Below are 23,491 nucleotides of genomic sequence, written 5' to 3' on the forward strand. Positions count from 1 at the left end.
TGGGTCATCTAGACCCACTAGACAGTGCACTGAACCTTTTTTCTTCAATGATTTGTGATCTTCACTGGTGTCCACGGATTACGTGAAATCTTTCCACCTTTATCCACCTTTGTCATGGTAGGGAGAACACGTTAATGTAAGGGTGGGGTCATCTAAAACAGCACAAGGGTTATAATCTGCTGATGCAGCAATCTGTGTTTTCCCGATGGCAAAAGCTTTAAAATGTAGCAAAATAGATGTATAAGAAAGAGTCATTTACTTATGAAAGATTTTTATAACCCTTGTGCTATCCTAGGCACTTTAACATTAGGAGTTGGGTCATCTAGACCCACTAGACATTGCTCTGAACCTGTTTTCTTCAATGATTTGTGATTTTCACTGGTGTCTATGGATTACATGAAATCTTTCACCTTTATCCACCTTTGTCATGGTAGGGAGAACACGTCAATGGTCATCTTGACCCCATAGGATAGCATAAGGGTTAATCAGTCTTGTGTGGTTACCATTCAATTCAATTCAATTCAATTTTATTTGTATAGCCCCAAATCACAACAACAGTCGTCTCGACTCTTCCTTTAATTATATTTACTATGTACAGATATTTGTATCATTGCAGCATCATATACACACAAATCATGAATTAGAAACAAGGCAACAAGTTGTCCAGGGGTTTGAGCAGGTAAAATTGAATTTTTTTGGTTTAGATTCTAAAGACAAGCTTGGATCTTCAGTAGGACTTTTTGAAAAAAAAAGACACTTAAATATAAAACTGCTGGTTTTTATTCTTCCGTTTACTTTCGTCTTGTAAACAAAAACGTTCTTTGTCTGTCCTCCTCCTGCCTCTTCTGTATTTTCTTCATCTTGTAATCCCATTTGGGGATCTGCAGCTTACTCTGGTTGTCCCTGCGCTTGACCTTCTCCGGCATGAAGCTCGGGTCGGGGGCCTTGCAGAGTGTCACCTTTGGCACCACGATGCCTGGACGCACGCTGCTTCTTCTCAGCATGTTGAGCGGCAGGAGGCTGGCTCGTCTGATGACCACCGTGGAGGCTGCAGCCATTTCACTGAGCAGTTGCGGCTGCAGGCTTGCCCTGCGGTCCTTTGCTTTGGGAACGAGGAGAACCCGCGAGTTCTGGAAAAATCTCTTGTAGTTGTTGAGCCGGTCTGGGCCGAGGCGCTTCAGCTCCGCCAACCTTTGTCTCCTTAGAATCTCCTGCACAGCATAACGCCGCTTCCCGATACACGGTGGGCTGCTGGGGCACACTGTACGGCATGCCGTGGCAATGAAGGGGCTGGATAGACTCGTAGTAATCCGGACCATGTGGTCAAGAACACCGTTATCTATGGGATTTACCTTGTTGTTAATCAAGAACCTGAAAGAGCAACAGGGCAGGCGTCTGATGAGATTGCCCCAGCAGCTCTTCTTTTCTTGGGCCCTGCTCACCAATTCCTGCAAAATATGTGGGATTTACAAAAGCAATGTTTGATTTATTCTAATTAGAACTTGGGTGTAAAAGAATGACTTAACCTCTAACATGGGCCACTCCAGAGAAAATGAGTCACAAAACTGCTCGGCGCAGGGCTTTGACATCAGCTGATCCATCAGTTTGGCCGTCTCATATCGACCGGTGAAAAGAGCCCACTCCCTGGGTGTCATCCGACGGCCGTAGTCCCGGGCCCGGATGTCCCCTCCTGGAAGAAGACATGTGGAGGTGGCTTAATGCAAAAAGAAGGTGTTTTTTGATCTGCCACTTTCAAATGCAACACGTTATCCCTTGTGCTATCTTAGATGACCCCACCCTTACATTGATGTGTTATTCCTACCATGACAAAGGTGGACACATGTGGAAAGATTTCATGTAATCCATGGACACCAGTGAGGTTCACAAATCATTGAAGAAAAAAGGTTCAGAGCACTGTAGAGTGGGTCTAGATGACCCATCTCCCAATGTTAAAATGCCTAGGATAGCACAAGGGTTAAAGTGCTTTTAAAAAACAAATCAATCTTCTCAAACTTTCCCAAAAGCCAAACTCAGATTTAGAGAGAAACTTTGAATCTATTGGAACACTTTAACATTTTCTTAACGTAAAACTCTTTTAGAAAGGTTTACAATCTGTTAGGTTCTTCATACCTGCCAGCAGGAGCGCTCTAACACACTCAGGCCTGCCCTGCATGGCAGCCTTCATCAACGCAGTGAAGCCGTGACAGTTCCTCCTCTCAATGTCCAAACCAGGGAAGTAGTTCAGGAGGTAGCAGGAAATGAAGACGTGACCTAAACCCCGATGAGAAGGCATGATGAGATTTCCACAGTTTCCAGACACCCCGATTCATGGTCTTTAAAGACCCATTCCACTGCAAATTGTATTTTTGTGGCACTTTTCTGATGATGGAGGACACAAAGAAAGAAAATTAGGGTTAAAATTGCATAGTTATAATATTAACATCAAAATTGCATTTCTGAGTCTTCAGAATCAGAAGAAGCTACTACAGCAGGCCCCAAGTTTCCCGCTCTGCTTCTTTCTGATTCATCCACTTCTACACCAGTAGATCCATGTGCGTCTTTGTTTTCCTCGTCTGAAGTGGCATCTGGCTAAAAAATGTACAGTTAGATAGCTCTGATATTGGTCATTACATTTGTGTTGGAATTGTGAGGGGCTGTAAGCAAAGGCTGTGTTCACATCAAGCGGTGACTCTTATCAGGCGGGGATGGGGGTGAAACCAACCAGGAAGTGAAAAAGAGTTGCAGTACCGCAACTGACCATAGAGGCTGGTGCTAAGAGTGAGCATTTTTCCATTGTTTCCATGTTAAATCATCATTCTCACTCCTCAAATAAACAAACCCCTTTATTGACTGGTGCTGAAATATTTCATTTCATCAATGGTTGCATATTTGATTCATGACAACTCAGGGGGGGGGGGGGGGGGGGGGGGTGTTAGTTCATTTTTTCTAAGTTTGTAATTACAAAAACAAAACAAAAAACAGCGTTTATTTTCGCGATTGACAGATGATGACAGCGATGGATTCTGGGGACAGAACTCTAGGAGAGAGATTACCAATGTTTCTGTCAAGTTTTTCAAAATAAATAAACTTGATCTCTCAACATCACCCCTCCATGTGGCGCTCAGGCTAAAAATAGTAGCTGGTAGCTCCTTTCACATGTGGCAGTGAGCTTGGTCAGGCGGTGTGAACCGAACGCACTTGGCTCGGACAATTCGCGTCAGCCGCCTCTCTTTTGCTGAATTCTTAACACAGAATTCGCTGTGTGGAGAAAGAGAGGCGGCGGGAATCATAGCAAATTTGCTACAAAATGTTATGAGTCAAACAACAACTCCGGTCATCCCTGCCTTATCACGATCTTCTGATTACCCTGATTGAAGCACCTTTTGACTTTATTGTGACTTCATGAACAAAATGAGTCACACAGGCACAAAAGATCAACTCATGGCACAAGAATTCCTCCCAGATGTGATGAGGTGAATGGGGGAGAAGAATAAATGTAAAGGAAGCCTGGCTCTCTTGGTGTCGAGACATGGCTTCCTTTTTGTTTGTAATTACACGTACCGATTCAGGCTTGTAGGGTCTCACCGTCTGCCAACATCAGTATATTTTTTTAATGAAAGAGAATCAATGTTCTTTTCAATGAAGCAGAAAATGAAGTGCACGTCTGTGCTCATTGGCTACATACAGCACAGTGTACTATTTATCCTTGTTAGTTGATGTCTGTTATATGTGGTTGCACCACTATGAAATTACTTTAGTGTCACAAAATAACATTGATTTATCTATTTGGAACCACTAGGACTCTCAATTGCCATCAGCTTCTGTGATGAAATGATTGTCCTCCATTTGTTTTCTGAATTACATGTTTTTTCTCCAAAGACCTAACTGTGATTTTTGTTTATTTTTAAACTGGGTACCTTACTACAAAGATATGTATTATAAAGTATAGCTTGAATGACATTGCCAAACTGCCCCCTCCCAGACCACTCTCTCAGAAAGTCAGGCTCAAGCTACAACCACACCAACAGATGTTGTGTGTTTTTTTTTATTTGTATTTTAATTTTTTTTTCTCTATCTAACTTGTCCTGTCCAACAGCTAGACAGGCAGATGTGTCTTGTGTTGGACATATTTTACTTTAACAACAGGGGTTATTAATCTTGAGACAAACTAAAGGCATGACTGAATAAACCCCTTTTGTAATTGAGGCCTAACTTTATTAATTCAACCATGTTTGTAAATCTTTGGTGTTGGACCGGACGGAAAATGAAAGAAGGGAAGAAGAGAGAGGGATGTTAGAGAGAGGGGGGGGGGGGGGGGGGGGGGGGTTGTTTATCATTACGGTAAGGTTCAAATGTAGTACAAAAAGGGCGGGGCCTATCCACACACACACTCAAATGTTATCAACACACCTGCTAGCTGCAAAAATGTCCACATGTCAACATGTACACAAAACAGATAGTGTTCACACACGCATACCTATGCCTTTAAACCAACTAGTGTGAAATATTTCATTCATTCAATCATGCAAACTATTAGCGCAAAGGTGAGCTAACACCTGTGCTCAGGTGAGTGTTTATGTTCTTCTAAAATGGATGGTGGAATGTGAAAAGACCCCCGCCGCAGCAGCAGCGGCAGCCGGAATTCCCCCAACGCCACACGGGAACAGGCAGGGAACAATTTACTGTTTTCCTACACATATTTGACAGAAAACAAATTTAGAAACCAAACTTAGAATTTTGCTGTAACGAGATGTAAAACTTTTGTTGCTTTTTACCTATTTATATGTCACAGAGAAAAAAAACAGAAGACAGGATGACGGCAGCAAAGTGTTTTTCCTTTTATGGGAACAAGTAGATTCCATGTTTGCATAGAAAATGCTTTAACTAATGGTGCAGGAATCTTTACTAAAAACAGACGGGTGGAAGTTTTAACTTGCCTAATTTATTAAGACTTAATTTATCTATATAGACAAGTTTTTTTTTTATGATTGAAATGCGTGTCTTTCTTTTCTATTTTAAAAAAATGGCTAAACTTAACAAATGCAATATTACAAATACAGGCAGACTCAAACACAGTTAGAAATACTGTTACTTATTACTGTTTTACTGTAATTATTGTGCAAATATTAAGTTTGCAAATATCTGATTTTGCTTCAGTTATCCAATGTTTGGCTCAATTCTGATAAAAGACATGAAACTTCTGTTTACATGGTAACTTGTGAAAAATGGTAACTCAAAAAAATCTGATAATTATTAAATTATTGGTGAGAATGTTAGCTTAATGGTGAAATCTCTAAAGCACAGTTACATGTCAATGAGATTTGATCTGACTTATTACATTTTGTAGGTTTTCCTGTTTGTTTCTTTAGATTTACTGCTGTAATTGGCCTCAATGTACTTTTACTTTTAGGTAAAAACGTTACTAAACCATTATACCTCCACCACTATGCTCAACACCTAACTGGTGCTCAACATTCAGAAAGTTAATTCTTGTTATATTAAAAAGTTTTTAGAGACCTAAGCCTTGGTACCATTTTTCTTTTAGAAAGAACATAATTTTCCACACACTATAACCTTTTTTGTCAATGCAACAGTTTTATTACAAATCCGAAACATTTCTTTTTGACTTCATTAAAGAAAAATAATGATTCCAACTGTGTTTGAGTCTGTCTGTATTTATTTGTAATGTTACATTTGTTAAGTTTAGCCATTTCTTTAAAAGTAGAAATGAAAAAAACGTTGCTGTTATTTTTATTATTTTGTTTGTTCTGAAGAACCAGGCCTTTTTCTGCACAGTAGCTCCATCCAGAGTTAAAGCTTAAAAGTAAAAAAAAGAGCAAAAATGAACTGATTGTGCACATGTACCTTTTTAGAAGTATCTAAAATTAGCTGAAAATGACTTTAGAAAAGTGTTTTTGTCTTAAGTTTACTTTTGTTTTTACACCTTGAACTTTTTTTCATTGTAGTTTGCCAATTTTTGTCATTTTTCCCCCTTTGTAGAAAAAAGCTGATTTAAATAAGTATGTAAACACAGTAATGTAATGTTTCTGACACATTTATTTGTTACAAATAAGTCAATTTTTTTAAGTTAATATTTAATCTGTACCTGCTTGAGCTGCTGTAATCAGAGCAGTGTTGCCCTCATTGTCCTGCCAGTTTATATCCAGGTACGGGCACTGAGAGAGGGCCATGACCACATCCACGTATCCATGGTAACAGGCAACGATGAGACCCGACTGAAGGGAAAAACAAAAGGAAACAGCAAATGTACAGCTGATTGGGTTTTTTAAGCTCCAATGTTGTTGATGGACCTAACTGGACCTCAGGTAGTACTATCTTTTAGAGAAACAAAAAAAATAATAAAAAATCATCATTCCTTATAAGAAAAATGTGGATCATAAAAGTATAAAAGCGTGATGAGTCAGACTACACTGTGGATGGTTGACATTTTTGTCACAAGATGCTATAAAATAGCTTTAAAAACAGTGTTTTAAAATTCTTTTACTAAGGTTTTCTGGCTTTTCACCTTAAGTGTGAAGTGTTGTCTCAAAACGGCGTAAATAGATCGCTGCACGCCATGCATATATATTTACACATTTATTTTCTAAATTAATTATCCAAAGATGGGTTATTGAAATCAACAATGAGTCGGATTAGTGTAAATTGAGTTGTGGTTTAAAAAAGTCACATCTTTTTTTCCCCCCTCAAATAAATGTCTAAGTCCTTGAAAAAGACGTCAGCAAATGACCACAAAAACACAGAGATGAGTAAAGAAATTCTCAAGTTTTTCTTACAGTCATCTAAGTCCTTTTCGTAACCCTTGTGCTATTCTAGATGACCCAACTCCCAACGTTAAAGTGCCTAGGATAGCACAAGGGCTAGAAAAGGCTTGTTTGGCTCAGTGGGATATTCTATTCTGCCCCAGTCAAAACGTGCGTTTGCACAATGTTGCCACAGTCCAAACATGCTTCCTCTGCCTACTCAGCCCTGATTCAGTCTCTTTTGAAAGCTGAGCCCTCACGGCAATCTGCTTTTTTACACTGTGTCCAGTTCACACTCCCCATCTGTCAATGGAGGCTTAACCAGCTGCTCCAAAGCCTCCTTCAGACATATGCATCTGCTGTCTTGACTGTATTACCTGATGTGACTGCTACAGGCATTTGATGTGCTGAGCTCTATCATAAGAACACATCGACTTTCTCTGCAAAAGAATTGATTTCCTAAAATATCAAGCCTTTATCAAGCTGTAACCCTTGTGCTATCCTAGGCACTTTAACATTGGGAGTTGGGTCATCTAGACCCACTAGACAGTGCGCTGAACCTTTTTTCTTCAACGATTTGTGATCTTCACTGGTGTCCATGGATTACATGAAATCTTTCCCCCTTTATCCACCTTTGTCATGGTAGGGAGAACACGTCAATGTAAGGGTGGGGTCATAGGATAGCACAAAATTTAAGGGTTAAGGTAAATCATTTTTTAGGCCAGAGATTTGATTGGAAATTTGTAAAACAAAAAAAAAATCTCACCAAAACAAAGTTATTGTGAAATCTATTAACAGCAAAAGCTTTAAACAAGCCTTATGTGTTAAGATTTAATTAAAAAAACTGCTGTTACAGTAAACATGAAGGACTTGACAGTTAAATTAACTAACTTTAATGGGCTAAAATTGTTACTATTACAATAAAGCAATTAAAAAGCATTGTTTCAGAGTAAGCATAAACTATGTAAGGTTATTTTTAGTTCCTCAGGATGTTTTTTAAGCTTTGCATGACTTCCAGGCTTTGGGATCATTAGCAAATCACAGGTCGGTCAGGTCACTGGTGTGTTGCCGATCCACTTGGAGCATTATGTAGGTCATTTGGGTTGTTGAGATTAAATGGAGGCTCCTATCTGTTGGATCGGACTGAGGAAACCTTGCAGATCAAAGGTAAAGTATCTTTGATTGTGCTATACTAGGCACTTTAACATGGGGAGTTGGGTCATCTAGACCCACTAGACAGTGCGCTGAACCTTTTTTTCTTCAATGACTTGTGATCTTCACTGGTGTCCATGGATTACATGAAATCTTTCCACCTTTATCCACCTTTGTCATGGTAGGGAGAACACGTCAATGTAAGGGTGGGGTCATCTAAGATAGCACAAGGGTTAATGTCCCCAAAATACTCTGGCTCTGGTTGATTTAAAAGTTTAGCACATTATGGCTGACAAACACTCTGCAATCACAATGAGGTTTCAAGAAAACAAATTGGTCTTTTTTTTTTTTTAATGTAAGAAAAGTAAAGACTACCTGAACATTTTAGATCAAAAGAAAAAATCCTAAACCTAGACACCTACTCTTCTGTTTCTGTCTGTCTCCTTCACATCCTCTTCGGTCACCCCTTGTCTGATCATAATTTTGACTATGATGGCATTGTTGTTGCAGCAGGCTTTGAAAAAGGAGATTGGCTCTGGACTGTCAGGAGTCGGAGGGCGGTACATGTGAGAAATATAAGAATTGTCTGGTGGGTAAAAGGAATCGTCGGATATGATGCTCTGTGCATCTGAGCGGTCCGGCAAGGCCTCAAAGTCCAGTTCCTCGAACTCCTGATAGATATCGTCCTCATCTTCCCAGTAGTTTCGTGTGTAATCGGCTTCAGTCTCCTCATCCTCATCTTGTCCAGAGACCTCGCTCTCGTTTCCTGCTTCATCTGTGGTGTTGATACACACGACAGTGGTTTCCGTGGAAACTCTGTTGGCGTTGTGCATGGCCTCGTGATGTCCAACTCCTCCAGCCACTCCATTCTTTTTAACCTTTAATTCTTTCCTTTGCTCCTCTTCTATTAACACCATTTAAATCTTCCCCTGCCCCCACTTCCCTTTCAGAATATGTGGTGGGGTGTCAGTGCACCTCTAAAGAGTACAAGAGGTTTACGTCCACCAGTCAATCCTAATATGCTGTCTCATTCTAACCACCATTTTGAAACGAGTCTCCCAAGTATAATTACAGAAGCCATGAGGAGTGCAACCGATCACTGCAGACTATTCTGAATCCATAGTTGATAATGTTTTGATTGGAATCCCAGCAACTCCCCTTTGGACTGAGGAAGTGATCAATAATGGGAGAAGAGATAAGATCTGACCTTATCAAGTCCAACAGAATCGAGTTTTGAAAAAAGAAAAAGCAGAAAATCCTTTTCTTTGTCACTTAGTGTAATGGCACCAAAGGTCCAGTCAATCCCATTGAAGAATTATTGTTCCAGAAATCCGCGTTTTAAATTCCATAGTGTTGGACGTCTTGACCAAACATTACGCTACAGTTGTCTTGATGAAGAAAAGCAGAAGCTCAGGCTGTTGAATGGATTTGAATCTAATGACACTGAGCACCTAAGCCTGTGTGTACCTGCGAAGAAGCTCTTGACCATCCTTAAGCATGGCTGGCAATGGGATGAGGAGATTTCTGGTGAATTGCCTTAGGATAATCCGTTTAAAATCTCTCTTGTGCTCCAGCCCTTCTGTTAGACCACAGTAAACCTCAAAAATGAACTGGTGGAAATGCACAGGGACTGAAGAAATGGGGGTGATCATGGGGCAGTTCAAATGGTGAACTTCCAATCCTAAAGAATCTCTTATTAATGTTCCCATTGATGTTAAAGAAAAAAACAAAACATTTTCATTAAGGCCAAACATAGTTCAAAACACAGGATAACACAGGATAATGGAATTTAATACGAGCATTTTTTTAAATGTATTAAAGATTTTGAGTGTTTTGAGTAGAAAAAGGATATTTATATACCACTTTTTTTTATTATGGTGGTCATAACGTAGAAAAACATTTTTCACGATTGAGTTTCATATGTTAAGACTTCCCCGTAGCCACATCATTAACCCTTGTGCTATCCTAGGCACTTTAACATTGGGAGTGGGGTCATCTAGACCCACTAGACAGTGCGCTGAACCTTTTTTCTTCAATGATTTGTGATCTTCACTGGTGTCCATGGATTACATGAAATCTTTCCACCTTTATCCACCTTTGTCATGGTAGGGAGAACACATCAATGTAAGGGTGGGGTCATCTAAGATAGCACAAGGGTTAACACATTTATCATTTGGGTGAATTGCTGTAGTAACTTAACGGTCAAGCCAACTTCACCACAGTGCTTGATTTCCTGCTGGCCTTAAGACCGCCAGCTTAACCTGGATCTCCTGTCCTCGTGACCACATTTATATAAAATGTAGGTTACAGGAGAAGGACCCAAATATCTTTAAGCCAAGAGGATTCAGCCAAATATATTCACTATATCAAGTGGTTTTTGGAACTTATGAGATAAGTAGCAACAACAAAGTACATAGATGACAATATGATCATTAAAAATACAGAACTTTGGAGAGTGCATAAAAATAAGACACAAGTAGATGATTTTATCTCTTTACAACAAATAGCTCACCCTGAAAAACCATTTAATGATGGTATTATTATATATTAAAAACCCTGTTTGTTTAGACATTTTATCAAGAAAGAACAAGACAAAAAAGAAACAAGCAAAACTAAATTCTTTACTTTATTAATAAATATTTCGGTGTGATTGTTTCCTAAGGGGTTTAAACCTCTATTGAAAGAAGAAATAGTTGGTTTAAAAAACAAAAAGTTAAAAAAGCTAAGTTTATCATCACTATTGAGGCTCGGTGTGACAAAACTGTATTTCACTCTGGAGGAATATTTACAACAATTTATTCCTGTTTGGTGGCAGAACCAACAACCAATAGAAGTTTGACTTTACATTTCTATGTTACAGTACACGCCACTCGCTTCTCTTATTTGTACATGTAAAAAAATAGAAGTCATTTGCTTTTAGAAATTGAAGTTCAACACGATAATCTTTAAGCTGCGTTTCAAGGTACTAAAATGTCACTTTCATAGCATTTAATGTGAGCGTTCAACTAAACAACCTGCAGTTGTCAAAGTGAAAGACATTTACAATCAACAGGATTTGAACTGGAGTCACGGCTGTCTGTCAGACACTCTTTTCTTTTTAAAGTGGGACCCATGAAACTCTGCTATTATATTTGGGTTTTGACGGTTTGACACGATTGCACCTGTGAAATAAAGTGCAATAAAAAAATGAACTAAAGAGGGACATTAAACGGTTTAAATATTTCCTTTTGTAGGACTTAATAATACATCGAAAAAACATACTTTATACAACTGAAAGTCTATAATCCCTCCTTACATTTTCTGAGGTTTTCTCGAATGTTGAACTATTGTAAATGTTTAGGGGGCCATCCCTGAACTGGGTTGTAGTATAGCTGAGCAATGCACAGAATCTAGTCACGTTAGTTGCAGACTTTAACATGCTGATCATGCTTTTTAAAGAAGCTGACAGGTTGGTGGAAAAATGACGCAATCGTGAACAAGCATACATGGAGTTTGACGAGAAAACTTCCAGAAATCCCAAACTTTGTTAGCATACACAACTGTGAAATGTTTACCGTGAAGCTTTAGTGGAGCTGCTGACAGTATTTCTGCACATTTGACCAATTTGATTCCAAAAACAAAAACATTGATGGTTGCATTAACTGTCTCATCTGAAAGTCGGCACAACATTGTTCGATACAAGCGCATGCAATTATCATGCGAGCGGCAGAGGATATTAAACGTAGACAGCAAGGAATAAGCAACATAAACCGAGTTATGACAAACATTAGAAACTGATCAACAGGAAAAGCAACTAATGCTTCGGCAAAGGAAAACAAAACAAAAATCAGTTTCCTTCAAGACGTTTGTCTGATAACTAACAGATTGGTGTTTTCTAATATATATGATTCCTTCCACACAGACTGCACACAATGAGCCTGAAAAGCTACAGAGTCCGTGGATTTAAACATTTACACATCATTAGTGTTTGAAAGTTTCTGAGGTCGCATGGTTTTTACTTCAAGCTCACACAAAAAGCTTGAATCATTCTGAAAATGAGTTGGATTCCCATCTGGAATCCCAGGCAAATTCAGCAACGACACAAGCCAGAAAGATGAAAACCACACGTCAGTTGTGCTGATTTTTGTACTAGCGGTTAACTCAGACAGCTCGCTTCTGTCGCTGCAGACAGACAGGACGTCACCTGTCTTCGTCTAAAAATTGGGTTTCCTATTTTTCAGAAAGCATAAATATATCCTTGGATTGATGACCTGTTGGGAAAGATCCTGTTTTTTTAAAAACCAGGAACCAATCGTAGCCATTTTTTTTTTTACATTTTTTTTTTACAAATTGTAAAATTACGACATTCTGACTCACTCCAACAAAATAAAAAAATGACAAGAGATCTTTAAAAAAATGGTTTTTATGAAAGGACATAAATCTAACCACACTGCAACGTGAAGCATCTGCCCTCAACCCCCAAAAAACTCAACAATGACGACATGACTGGGGGGCATTTCTTTCAAACTCCTAAAATGAACGGCTGTAAAACCATAAAACAACACTTTTCACCCAAAAGTTCATCTGAGGTTCAAGCTAATTTAGCTTAGCTGACATTTACCAAAGCGTAATAAAACAAAAAGTGAAATATCAGCTGGGCTGGGAGGAAAAAGGCTTGCTAACCAGGAAGTGCACTCACTACGTTTGTTCTGCTGCCAGGTTTAAGTCACACAGGTCAAATCTTTCCAGTTAAAACTTCACTAAATGTTTTCTCTTTTCTCTTTCAGATGCTTTGATTCCAGAAGTAAAGGAAAAAATAAAAAGGTTGAATAAAATGAATGAGCTGGAATTAAAGATTCATCCATAAATGTCGTCGTAGTCTATGAGGGGGGGTTGAAAGCAGGCGTGGGTGTGCTCCGGCCCGCCTTCCTCTCGTAGTTGACCAGTCGCTGCCCGACCAGGTATCTGGAGGACGAGCAGCAATTCAAACACAACATTCAGAACGCTGACATGTCTTCACTTCAAACTGCAGCAGCCGCTACTGACTTATCGTTTTTGATGTGCTCATAGAGGCGTTTGAACTGGCGGATCTGAAAGGACAGGATGGCCAACAGGACGACCACCATCAGCAGGAACGGGTAGATTCTCCTCTCCACCAGTGTCTGCATCTCTGGCTGCACTCCTGAAGAAAGAGCAAACTGGGTTGGAGAGGCAGGTTGACTATAGAAGTCAACATAAGCTGCTGGTTTTACCTTCTTATGAATTCATATTAGTCACTAATTGACTCAAAGTCACTGGTGTCAATTACACCAGTGACTTTGTTTTAAAAAAAAATCAACCAAAAATCTATTGGTGCTTCTTTGACCTATAATAATATAGATAAGAAAGATCTGGCAGACTCACCCAGCAGTGGTGTAATGCCTTTAGAGATGGTGTACGGCACACAGAGGGATAGCAGAAGGACACAAATGACCGGGGCTGCCAACCTTCGCACGATGTAGTGCAGGTCGATGTTCCTGATGCCGTTGGCGTACACCTGCAAAACAGACAATGATGCTTCAAGGTCTCTTCAGTTTCTAAAGACCAATCCTTTGAGGATTAAACTCCCCCCCTCCATTCCACAGACCTGCTCAATGACAGTTTTGAGCCACCACTGAGGGCCCATCAGTGTTATGGCTGCAATGATTTTGGCATGAAGAACTCCCAAGGCCCAGTCCTGCGAACACAGAGAGAGGGGGATCAAACTGGGATCTGACCATTTAAACAGGAAAAACAACGTCTCTTAAAAAACGGTTAAGTAGGATTACAGATGTGTTAGGCTGGGAAACTCCTCACTACACACAAATGAACATTGTTTCCCTTAATATATGAAAGACCCACTCCAATGAAAATTGGGTTTTTAACGTGTTCTTACAGAGATTTCCTCAGGAAAGTTAAGAATAAAATGGCATTTCTGAGTGTTTCTTTATTCAAATTGTTGTGAATGAGGATCAGACGGGGGGAAAAAAATGCAGTTTCCCTCCATCTCCGCGTTTATTCCCACCTGCCAGGGGTAGAAAAGAGGCGTTTGGTCCAGAGGGACTCGGAGAGGAACGACAACAACCAACTCGAACAGCAGACCCAGGAGCAAAGGAATGACCCCAGCCAGCATCACAGCAATCACTACTGTCTTGATGATCTGCTCCCAACATCATATAAACACCACCCGAATTAGGATCAACCATGCAAACAACAGGAGTTTTCTTTTAATTCGATTACAGGAAATGTTCTACTTTACCATGAGCGTCCACTCATGCACTTTGAGCATGATGACGGTCCGGCCCTGAGGCATCCAGGACAGCAGCACCGTGGCCGCTCGAATGGACAGCCAGCAGACGTACAGGCCGCTGGCTGCTGTGTACAGCTCATGAACCAGCGCACTGCCCATCCAGAGAGACATCAACCAGCGGCCCACAAACACTGAGCAAACATGTGGGCAGGATGGAGGAACAAGAACAGCAGATTACTTTTCAGAAGATGAGGAAGATGAGATGCAAAGGGGGCTGGGATGGTGGCTTACCTGGCAGTGTGAGACAGATGAGACTTGCTAGTAACAGAGTCACACACATGAAGACAACAAGCAGAACAATCTAGAAAACCCAGACAAATTACATGTGAAATGAACATGTTGGATCAACAGCTTAAATCTTTTTAAACTGAGGTCTTTGAAGCACCTTAAGGGGAAAGTTGGGGGGCCGGTGGTACGGCTGGAACCCCACGGGCCCACCCTGCTGTAAGATGGCCTGGTGGGCAGCATGGAGCCCTTCTCCCAGACCGGGGAACCGATTGTTGTTCTGGCGATCGGGAATGTTGTTTGGTTGGTTCTCCTCCTCTTCGTGATCCCCCAGCAAATACGAGTGAAGGTCACTGTGGAGAGCAGGGCCATCGCTTTGATGTAGTGAGGCATTGGGTCTTTTGATTTATTTCTGGCGTTTGTGCATCTTACAGCGCGTATCCGGCCGTGTACGTCCAAGCGTGGACGAGGCGCTTGAGCCACTGGCGAGTGTGGCCCTGCTCCAGCAGCGCTGGCAGGACCACCTGCAGCAGCAGCAGCTCCAGGGACAGCTCGCTGACCGGGGCATCGCTGCGGAAACACAAAGCACTTCAGCGGCGTCGGAGCAGAGGGTCGCCGTTGACCGAGCTACCTGTGCAAGCGTACCTGTACAGCATTACGTTGTACGGAAGGAAGGTTGGGAAAAGCAGTTTGATGATCCTGATTGGAAGCCAAAGCATCAACAGGACGATGGATCCAAACACAACCTGCAAAAAGACAGAGGTGGTCATTCAACTGGACAATAAACCCCGCCGTTTCCCTTTGTTTTTAAACCGATTAACAGAGATGTGAGACATTAAATATTCACTCGCTTCACTCCCCAGTTTCTTTTTCCCCACAAGCTCTCTGGATTTAGCTGCTACTTAACTGCAGCTCAACATTCTGTGTTACTATCAGAACTAACAACTTCCCCTAACAGGGGTTTTGACAGCAGCGTTGACTCAACTCAAAGTTGTTTTCCTCCAAAAACACTCTCACTCATGAGGCAGGGATTTTATTTTTTTGTGCTGGAGCTGCAACAGTGTTTTGTCCTGATAAAATGTCAGACTTTTACAGAAAAACTGCACCACGCCAGGCTCTGTAAAAGTCACTATTGTTACCATCGCTACCAAAGGTCAAAAGTTTCATTTCTAATCCAGAATTTAGTGAAAAATGAAGCAACAATCAAAAGAACTGACATTTTATAAGCATCAAAAGCAGATACTATGACACAGAAATAGGTTCAATCCAAAAATCATTCATCTGTGTCTCTGCTGGATTTTTTGGAGTGGAGCTGAGCGTTCATTGTTGCTCTTGTTCACACATGTTATATATATATATATATATATATATATATATATACACGCTGCACCTTACCAACTGAGCTACTCATATATATATCAAATATATATATGTATATATGTATCAAATATATCAAATGTTTTTTTCTTAAGACTTTGGTACTTAGCATGGTCATACCTTCCTATATTACTGACCTAATCCCAGATTTATTATTAAAATATTTCAGCATTAAAAGCAGCATTGAAGGCCACATTTGGCTGTTTGAAGCGCCTCCTGAGACAAATTTAGCAATGAAATAAACTCTAAATGTAAATAAGGCATTTTTTACAGAAAAACATCTGTTTGATTCATGAAATAAGAAAAACTCAGTATGATCTATCTGATTATCAGATTAAAATGTGCTCAGATAAATTAGAGATCAAAATCTAAGAACTCCAAAAGTCATAAGGATAATCTGAACATCTGTAATTATTTTTTCCCCAATACACTATGCATATATTTGTGTCCAGTAAAATGCTAGATTTCTTCAACTAAAAATTCATTTTTTATTCATTCGATCCCCCTCATGTGTTTTGCATCTAAAAAAAGGACTTGTAGTAATCAAAGCAACGGACGGACCACAGAGAGCACGAATCTGCGTAGGTGGCGGTAGATGGGTAGGTGGATCATTTCCTGCACGGGATTGAAGTCTGGATCGTTTAGGTTTCTCAAAAACCACAGAACGCCAGGCCGGAGAACCTGCACGCACAATAGTTCTCAGTCATTCTAAAAGGTTTTTGGTAAACATTAAGATGTGACCTGAGGGTTTTATTTACCTCTCGGAGCAAAAGGATAAAGGAAGCAAAGTAGAAGACGTACACCATGCCAACCAGCCAGTGGAGGAACATGGTGGTGCCAGGAGCCGAGTCGAAGCTCTGCTCTCTGTCTTTAAGAGAGGCATCAAACATCTCCTGCCATACAATACAAATTTAAAATATGACAGAAACTGCTCTAAATGTGCTAATCAGATTTATTTTTATGCAAAGTGCAGTAAAAGAAGGGTGGAAAAAAAGAATATGCAGGAATCTTACCAGAGAACAAATGTCCAGCCACCAACCACAAATGAGTGGAAACAAGCCTATCTCCATGACAACCAGCAAGGAGACCTGGGATTTGGGGAAAGTAAGGGATTGTTTTGGGTTTCATGTCACCAAAATTTCCCTAACTGCAGTTTCAAATGTTAAGACGCGCTAAAATGTAAAAACCTTTGGACGTTTACCTTCACGACAATGTAGCAGACCCCCAGCAGGCGTCTGGACCGCTGGAACTTCACTAAAGATGCCAGAGCCTTCAAACGCCACAGTTAAGGACTCACACAAGAACCTCTAACGATACCTCGACATTTTCTTAAAACACAAAAATTCCAACATATATGTTGCAAAAACACACGTTACATGACAAGGATACGTGGCAGGCAATCAGGGCTCCGGCTAGAAGGATGTATCCCAGTATCGTAGTGATGAGGCCGTCGAAATGAGAAGCTTTGATCTGGGAGAAGAGTGGGTGAAATATATTCCATCAGTGCCGGAACACACAGACACCACCTTCAAAGTCTGTACGCTGTGGAGCACTTACATAGTCTTCAAAACCCAGTCCAACTACTGAGAAATGGCCAATGTGATATGGACAAAACGCTACAGGGGAATACAGAGCTGCTATCATTTACAAAAGAAGAAACCGAAAAGAAGCTGACAAAACGGTGGAAAACTGCCTCTGCTTCACTTGAAGCTTTGGAACGATTCTGTATATATATTGGGCTAGAATCCTAAAATGATTTAAAGGTAAGAACTGTTTACAGAGGCGGGTGGGACTTACCAAAAACCAAGATGAAGAGTGTGTTGAGAGATACCACCCAGAAGACATGCTCCTGGAGGAGGCAAAAGAAAGAAAAGAAAACGAGGTTCTTCTCTATTGAACGTATTTTTGAAAGAGTATCTTACTGATCATTTTAATGACAGAGCTATCAACACATCTGTGTGGTTTCAAGTTCATCCAGGACGGTTCAAGAGCAGAAGATGTTTTTTTAAGGGTCATCTGGACTTTGGAAGTTGAGAAGTCCAGATGATCCTTTTGTAAACTTTTTCTGCTATGCTCTCAATGTAGTGACTGATATTCTAACATACAGTAAATCACAGAGAACCAGCAAGAAGCCGTTTACGAGGCTGATTTGGGTTTTTTGGGGCTTTCTTCCCTCTTATTAATAGTTTTATAGTATTTTTTAAACAGAAGAAAGATCTCAACATCTTTCAGTGAAAAAACACGATGACTTGGAGAAAACAAACTATTAGAAATTATTTTTCCAGTTTTGTCAAAAAACTGGAAATTTTGGGGGGATTTATTTATTTTTTGTGCCAATATTCTTTTTAATGATCAAAAATCTGGGAAAACTTTGAAAGATAAAAAAGTAATCTTCCCTTTCAAAAGCTATACGCATTATGTTGACACACTGTGTGACTTTCCACTCACCAGGAAAACTAAAGAGCCATCCAGTCCCAGCATCTAAGACAAACATCAACAAAATGTTAGAATTTTTGCTCCCAGGTGTGACGACTCACAATTTCCACAAATATAAAATAAACCTTTTGATCCTTTTATCATGGTTTCCATACAAACGGTGAGAATTCTTTTATTTTTCTGTCTGACAACCTTTAGGTTCAAATTTGAAGTCGTCTTCCAGGTATGAACATTTTCCAAACGCGCTGTCATGGCTTTAATGTGACAGAGACACAAAAAGGAAAAAGTCTCACTCTTTCCCAGGTCAGTTCTTCTGCTGCTCGGTCCCACTCTAAAGCATTCCAGTTCAAATCTTCTGCAAAGAAGAATCCCACAGACACGATAATAATAAATATGAATGTCGATAGATATTTATTACTGCATGGCTAAGTACAGTTTTCAAGACAAAGGGTTCAGACCAGCTTCTTTTAAGAAGCAGAATAAGGGAACAATTTCATCAGAATCATTTGAAGTAGCATCCTAGTATGAGTCTTAAATGTTACCATAATCCAGTTTTTGCAAAAAAAAAAAAATTATTTTCAAATAAAAATTGCTTCAATTTTCTTTAAAACCTCTGGAAAGAGTTTTGGAAATCTTGTAATCAAGTAAAGTAATTCTGTTTTTGACCTTGCCCTCCATTGTTGGCATCAGCACCATCCTCCCTGCCGTCTTCCTCTTCTTCTTCGTCATCCTCATCTTCTCCATTATCGTCTCCGTCGTCATCGTCCAGCTCGGCTTCTTCTCTGTGGTTGCCAGCTGCGTGTGGGTCGCCGGGCCGTCCGTCTGGATCTGGGTCTGCAGGAGGCGGCTCGGCGGCTGCTGCCTGCCCGTCATCGGCCGCGTTAGCACCAGCATCCTGCAAAAACCAGACATGAACACTATATCAGTGGCGTGATTCTGTTTAAGATCAACAGGCCTCTTTCTTCACCATCAAATGTGGCGGAAGCTTCTCTACAGTCCACCAACAAGTGAAATACACCAGCAACTGAACCCCTGGATGCTGTTCAACTGCCTCCAGACAAACAAAGGCAAAGAAAAACGGGTCAGCCAGCAGGTCTTTGGAGCCCACCTCGTTAGCCGCCGCGGGGCCGTTCGGCTGGTTCGGAACGAGGGGGGGTGGGATCTGCTCTAACCACTGGGGGGCGCCACCATGGACAATCTGCTCTCTGAGCCACACAAGGCTGATGAAGGCACACAGTGTGCATGTGACCACAAAACAGCCCTGGAGGCAGTCAGCGAGCAGGTTCTGTCTGCAAGCAGAACATGTTCAAGGTCAACAACAGGTTTTGATTGATCCTTCAAACAACATCACTTGTTAAATGAGGGAAAAAGTTAAAATTAAAGAAGCGATTTTTAGCATTTATCCTAAAGACCCAATGTGATCATCTTTTGAGTTCTTTTAAAAGCGTTTGAAGTGGTCTTTTAATTATGATTTTGCTGTTTTTAGCCACAAAAAAGAAACATGTGTCGTTTTCTAGGACATAGTTTCTGGAGAGCGGCAGGAGTTCATTAGAATTGGACTGCCGGCCCTGAGCAACCTTCCTGTCACATGACATGCCCACCCGATATCTTACAGCCCCTCACACCCCCAAACTAACATTACCGGCCGGGCAATGTTGGAGCTATTCAGCTGTACCATTCTGAGTCAGTTGCCAGCCTGAGGAAACCAGAGACATTCACTCATCTACAAGTGGATGCGGACAAAGAGCTCATGGCCAGCTACGCATATTTTCTGTCACAAATAAGTTTTTTTTCAAACTGCATTTTAATTCCATGTGATTCACAACGATTTGAACAACGAATTGCTCAGAATTTTGCCCAGTGCCAGCTTGGCGACCGGTCCAGGCTGTGGCCCGCCATCAGGCCAAGCGAACAGTAGCCAGGTTAGGCTCTGGGAATCCTTTAGCGTTTATGTGCCACAACATTTTTGGTTTTAGGGTGTAATGGCTGGTATGAAAAACAATGAAATATTTAAAGTTGATAATTAAATAAAACAATTTACTGTTGAATGAATAATTTAGTTACCTCGGCTAAAATAGTACAAATAGCAATTATTGTAACATGTAATTGTATTGCCGTTTTTTTGCAGAAAGATTTTATGACAAAACATTTCATATAATGAGGAAATTTTTCCAAATTAGCAAAACCTGAGTTTAATTTCCTTCATGTATCTTTCTGACACTAGAATATCTTCCTGCCACATTAAAAACAAATCTTATAATAAACTGTTTAAAAAAAAAAGCTAAAACAAATATTAGAATAGAAAGATAATTTAATTAAAGTGGAATTTTTTAACAGATGAAAGAAAAGAAATCTGCTATTTATGTCAGAATATTAAGCAAAAAGCCCAAACTCTAGCATCCCTACATTAAGGCTTTATCATTTGAACAGACAGATCTAGTGTAATATGTCAGAGATAACTGAAGCACAACGGCGTTATAAAATGTTAGTGCAAAAGTAATAAGACGCACAGAAAGTAGTTTTAAGACAAGAAAAACAAAAGCAAATAAAAAGGGACTTACGTTGACAGCATGTCTAAAGGCAGGGTAAGAAGTGAGCTCACAGAGCCAGTAAATAAACATTTGTAGATACGACCTACAACAAAAGCAGAAATGAAAGAAAACATCAGGGTTATTTTTTTTATTAGCTGGTAATATAATCTCAAAACGTTAGTGAACAACACAGATTGAATCAAAATGACAGTAAACTAAATCAACCAATCATCACAGCAGGACTGGCAAAAATCCATTGACTTAAAGAGACATAAGGAGCCTGAAAGAAACTGGCTCTTACATGCTGTGAGAGGAACCACACCTAGCCAAGCAAAGGCAACCAGTGTGTAGTGAAACCAATATCTGATGGCAGTTCCGATACTGGTGACCAGCCCTGCAAAGATGTCCTGGACAGGCAAACGGGATGGCATGTCTGGAGAGTAGACTAGAGAGGAAAGTGGCATTAAAAGAAGGGAACGGATGGTTAAAAATGCTTATTTGACTGAGTTTTCAACGCCTTTATGGACTTTCAAAGAACTAAAAGGGAATTTCAAGCAAAGATGAGACTTACTTGGTGTAAATGCAAACCTGTGTTTGCATAATTCACAGTATTCTTTTCTGCTATGCTTTAGCCACTGCAGTAAACTGTGAAAATAAAAGGAAAAAGTTGGATGTTATCTTTATTGGTCAAAAATCTGACATTTATGAAAATATTAAGAGCTGCATTCTTTTTGTGTTGATTATTTATTTTTTGTCTGTGCTAAAACTACAAACATTTTTATCCACAAAAGCTATGGCTTCATATCAGCAAAGATCTATTTTTGTAGAATGTCACCGTACCACTCCTGATGGATAAATTTGATGCTGCCAGTGCAAACACAAGGATGGTAGAGAGGCTTGTCCTGGGTTCCCTCTGACCGACATACTCGACAAATGTCAGCTGTGCAACAAACAAAACAGTTTTCAGACCATCGTGCTTGACAAAATTAGCATTGCAAAACAAAACCAACGTTGCCAGTGTGTTTGTATTGGTTATTTATTTACCCACAAATTTATGTTCAATGAATCTGCTTGTAATTTAACACCCAAATCCAAATTTCTACTTTCTTGCAGGATATTAAATTAAATAAATAAAACTTTTATTTGTAAAGAAATTACCTATTTATTTAGTATAAATTAAGCTAATGTTTTTAAATAATTAAAAACAAAAATTGCTAATAAAGCACATTTTTTGTATTTATGTCTTAACCTTTTTTTCATGATTGCCAAAAAGATTTAAAGGAAGGTGAACGGGCATCTTTTTCTGGATGCAACCGGAAGTGATGCTGGTAATAAACACATCGCAGAAATCTGATTAGTTAAGCTAATTTTAAAAATTATATTAACATAAATGATATAAAATATAAAACAGACATTTTTACCGATGTTTTAATATTTTCTCCGTAAAATACGAGAAGGGAAAGGAACATCATTCTGCATAATTTTCTTGGTGCAACTCCACCCACCGGAAGTGATGCCGCTGATAAATAAATCGTAGAATTCGATTTGATCGATCGCGTGCGTGAGAATTCACAACCCACATCATTTCAAATTGTAATGTTGCCCGAATTGGGAAATCCGGTAGTGTTGACCTTTTAACACGTAAACACCACTGCTGCCATTCAGTTTTAACTTTTTGCTTTAGAGAGCACGCGGAAAGAGCACGCGGGCCGAACTATAATTATAATCCCTGGATTTCTGTCTCAAGATGTCCAAAATACATTTACTATAAATAACTGATGTACCAAAGTATTTATATTAACCAAATCACTGACCGACAGATATAATTTACTATTTTGGCGTCCAATTTATTAAATAAATCGCGAATAAAATACTTAATCGAACCATAAGGGAAAACAATTTGTAAAATTACATAATTTCGGTGACAAAACGTAGTCGAAATTTATCATCTTAAAATCGCATTGCTAAATATAAATGTCATGTAGTTTTTAGCAATGTGGGTTACTACTTGTCACAGTGCGGTAGTGATAACGGTTGCGTTCTTTCTTGTTACCTAATCGATGTTATTTAGGGCAATGTAATAATAATTGCCCACCAAAATGTGCATTTCTACCTCCCCCTAATACCCCCAACCTAACCACCCCAACTCGTACTATCTCGTTTTTAAATTTAAACACTACCTAATGATGCCAGGTATGTTTGCAGCTCATGTAACCGCTGTAAGCTAGTCTCCGTTAGCTGGCTAATGCTAAACTAGCTATCGGTTTTCGGGTTCACCCATCATGATATTCAGTGTGATGTATTTCCGAAAACGTCAACATTCACATTTGTCAGTAGCCATAATTGATAGCACGTTAGCCCAATATTTGCTCTGTGGCACAATGACCGAGAATTATAAATAAAGCCAGCAGTTATAATCAAGTTTCAACATTAGCTACCTTCTTCGGCGGTGTCCATCTTGACTAACTGCTCCAGAATAGCAGCACTAATTTTCGTTTACAGGCTTTTTTAAAATAAAATAAAAATGAAATAAAAGAGGGAACCGCTTACTATCTCAGCGCAAACATGTTAAAAAAATATATCGATGTATATACATACTAGGTCAACATATTAGTTCAAGCTGTCGCAAAACTGAGCGATTATTTTTTTAATTCTCACATCAGCTAGCGGTCAGGACAGTCAAAGCAACAACACGTGATGAT

General features: G+C 39.8%; 2 protein-coding genes across 3 annotated transcripts; both read right to left on the reverse strand.

The window, feature by feature from the left end:
• Positions 1-561: 561 nt before the first annotated feature.
• LOC101168402 (ankyrin repeat domain-containing protein 33B-like) lies at positions 562-9,954 on the reverse strand. Its single transcript, XM_004079132.3, has 5 exons — positions 8,336-9,954; positions 6,107-6,236; positions 2,131-2,271; positions 1,527-1,690; positions 562-1,448 (listed from the first exon to the last, which is right to left on the reverse strand). The coding sequence occupies exons 1-5, from the start codon at positions 8,828-8,830 to the stop codon at positions 792-794; spliced, it is 1,587 nt and encodes a 528-aa protein (XP_004079180.1). The 5' UTR covers positions 8,831-9,954; the 3' UTR covers positions 562-791.
• Positions 9,955-10,526: 572 nt separating this feature from the next.
• Positions 10,527-23,489, reverse strand: LOC101168653 (E3 ubiquitin-protein ligase MARCH6-like). Of its 2 annotated transcripts, none has more exons than XM_011486580.3 (26): positions 23,228-23,489; positions 21,630-21,729; positions 21,361-21,434; positions 21,091-21,234; positions 20,820-20,892; positions 19,367-19,547; positions 18,925-19,153; positions 18,552-18,610; positions 18,271-18,303; positions 17,620-17,671; positions 17,380-17,438; positions 17,212-17,292; positions 17,024-17,092; positions 16,836-16,910; positions 16,581-16,715; positions 16,384-16,503; positions 15,091-15,191; positions 14,878-15,015; positions 14,606-14,798; positions 14,452-14,521; positions 14,170-14,351; positions 13,936-14,070; positions 13,519-13,608; positions 13,296-13,428; positions 12,939-13,074; positions 10,527-12,857 (listed from the first exon to the last, which is right to left on the reverse strand). In XM_011486580.3, the coding sequence occupies exons 1-26, from the start codon at positions 23,244-23,246 to the stop codon at positions 12,773-12,775; spliced, it is 2,766 nt and encodes a 921-aa protein (XP_011484882.1). In that variant the 5' UTR covers positions 23,247-23,489; the 3' UTR covers positions 10,527-12,772. The 2 variants fall into 2 exon arrangements, with proteins under 2 accessions (XP_011484882.1, XP_011484881.1); XM_011486579.3 differs by having other exon boundaries at positions 18,552-18,613.
• Positions 23,490-23,491: the final 2 nt, after the last annotated feature.

The sequence above is a fragment of the Oryzias latipes genome, chromosome 17 (assembly GCF_002234675.1).
Source record: "Oryzias latipes chromosome 17, ASM223467v1".
Classification (NCBI taxonomy): Eukaryota; Metazoa; Chordata; class Actinopteri; order Beloniformes; family Adrianichthyidae; genus Oryzias; species Oryzias latipes.

What these genes read in the sequence shown, in the direction of transcription:
- LOC101168653 (XM_011486579.3), bottom strand. An exon ending in CCTTTAGACATGCTGTCAAC is followed by an intron (nt 19,548 to 20,819) that starts GTAAGTCCCTTT and finishes TTCTGCTTGCAG; the next exon opens with ACAGAACCTGCTCGCTGACT. An exon ending in TCTGCTACATTGTCGTGAAG is followed by an intron (nt 16,911 to 17,023) that starts GTAAACGTCCAA and finishes CCCAAATCCCAG; the next exon opens with GTCTCCTTGCTGGTTGTCAT.
- LOC101168402 (XM_004079132.3), bottom strand. Translation starts at nt 8,830, where the DNA reads ATGGTGTTAATAGAAGAGGAGCAAAGGAAAGAATTAAAGGTTAAAAAG. An exon ending in TAGAGCGCTCCTGCTGGCAG is followed by an intron (nt 1,691 to 2,130) that starts GTATGAAGAACC and finishes GTCTTCTTCCAG; the next exon opens with GAGGGGACATCCGGGCCCGG. An exon ending in TGGAGTGGCCCATGTTAGAG is followed by an intron (nt 1,449 to 1,526) that starts GTTAAGTCATTC and finishes CATATTTTGCAG; the next exon opens with GAATTGGTGAGCAGGGCCCA.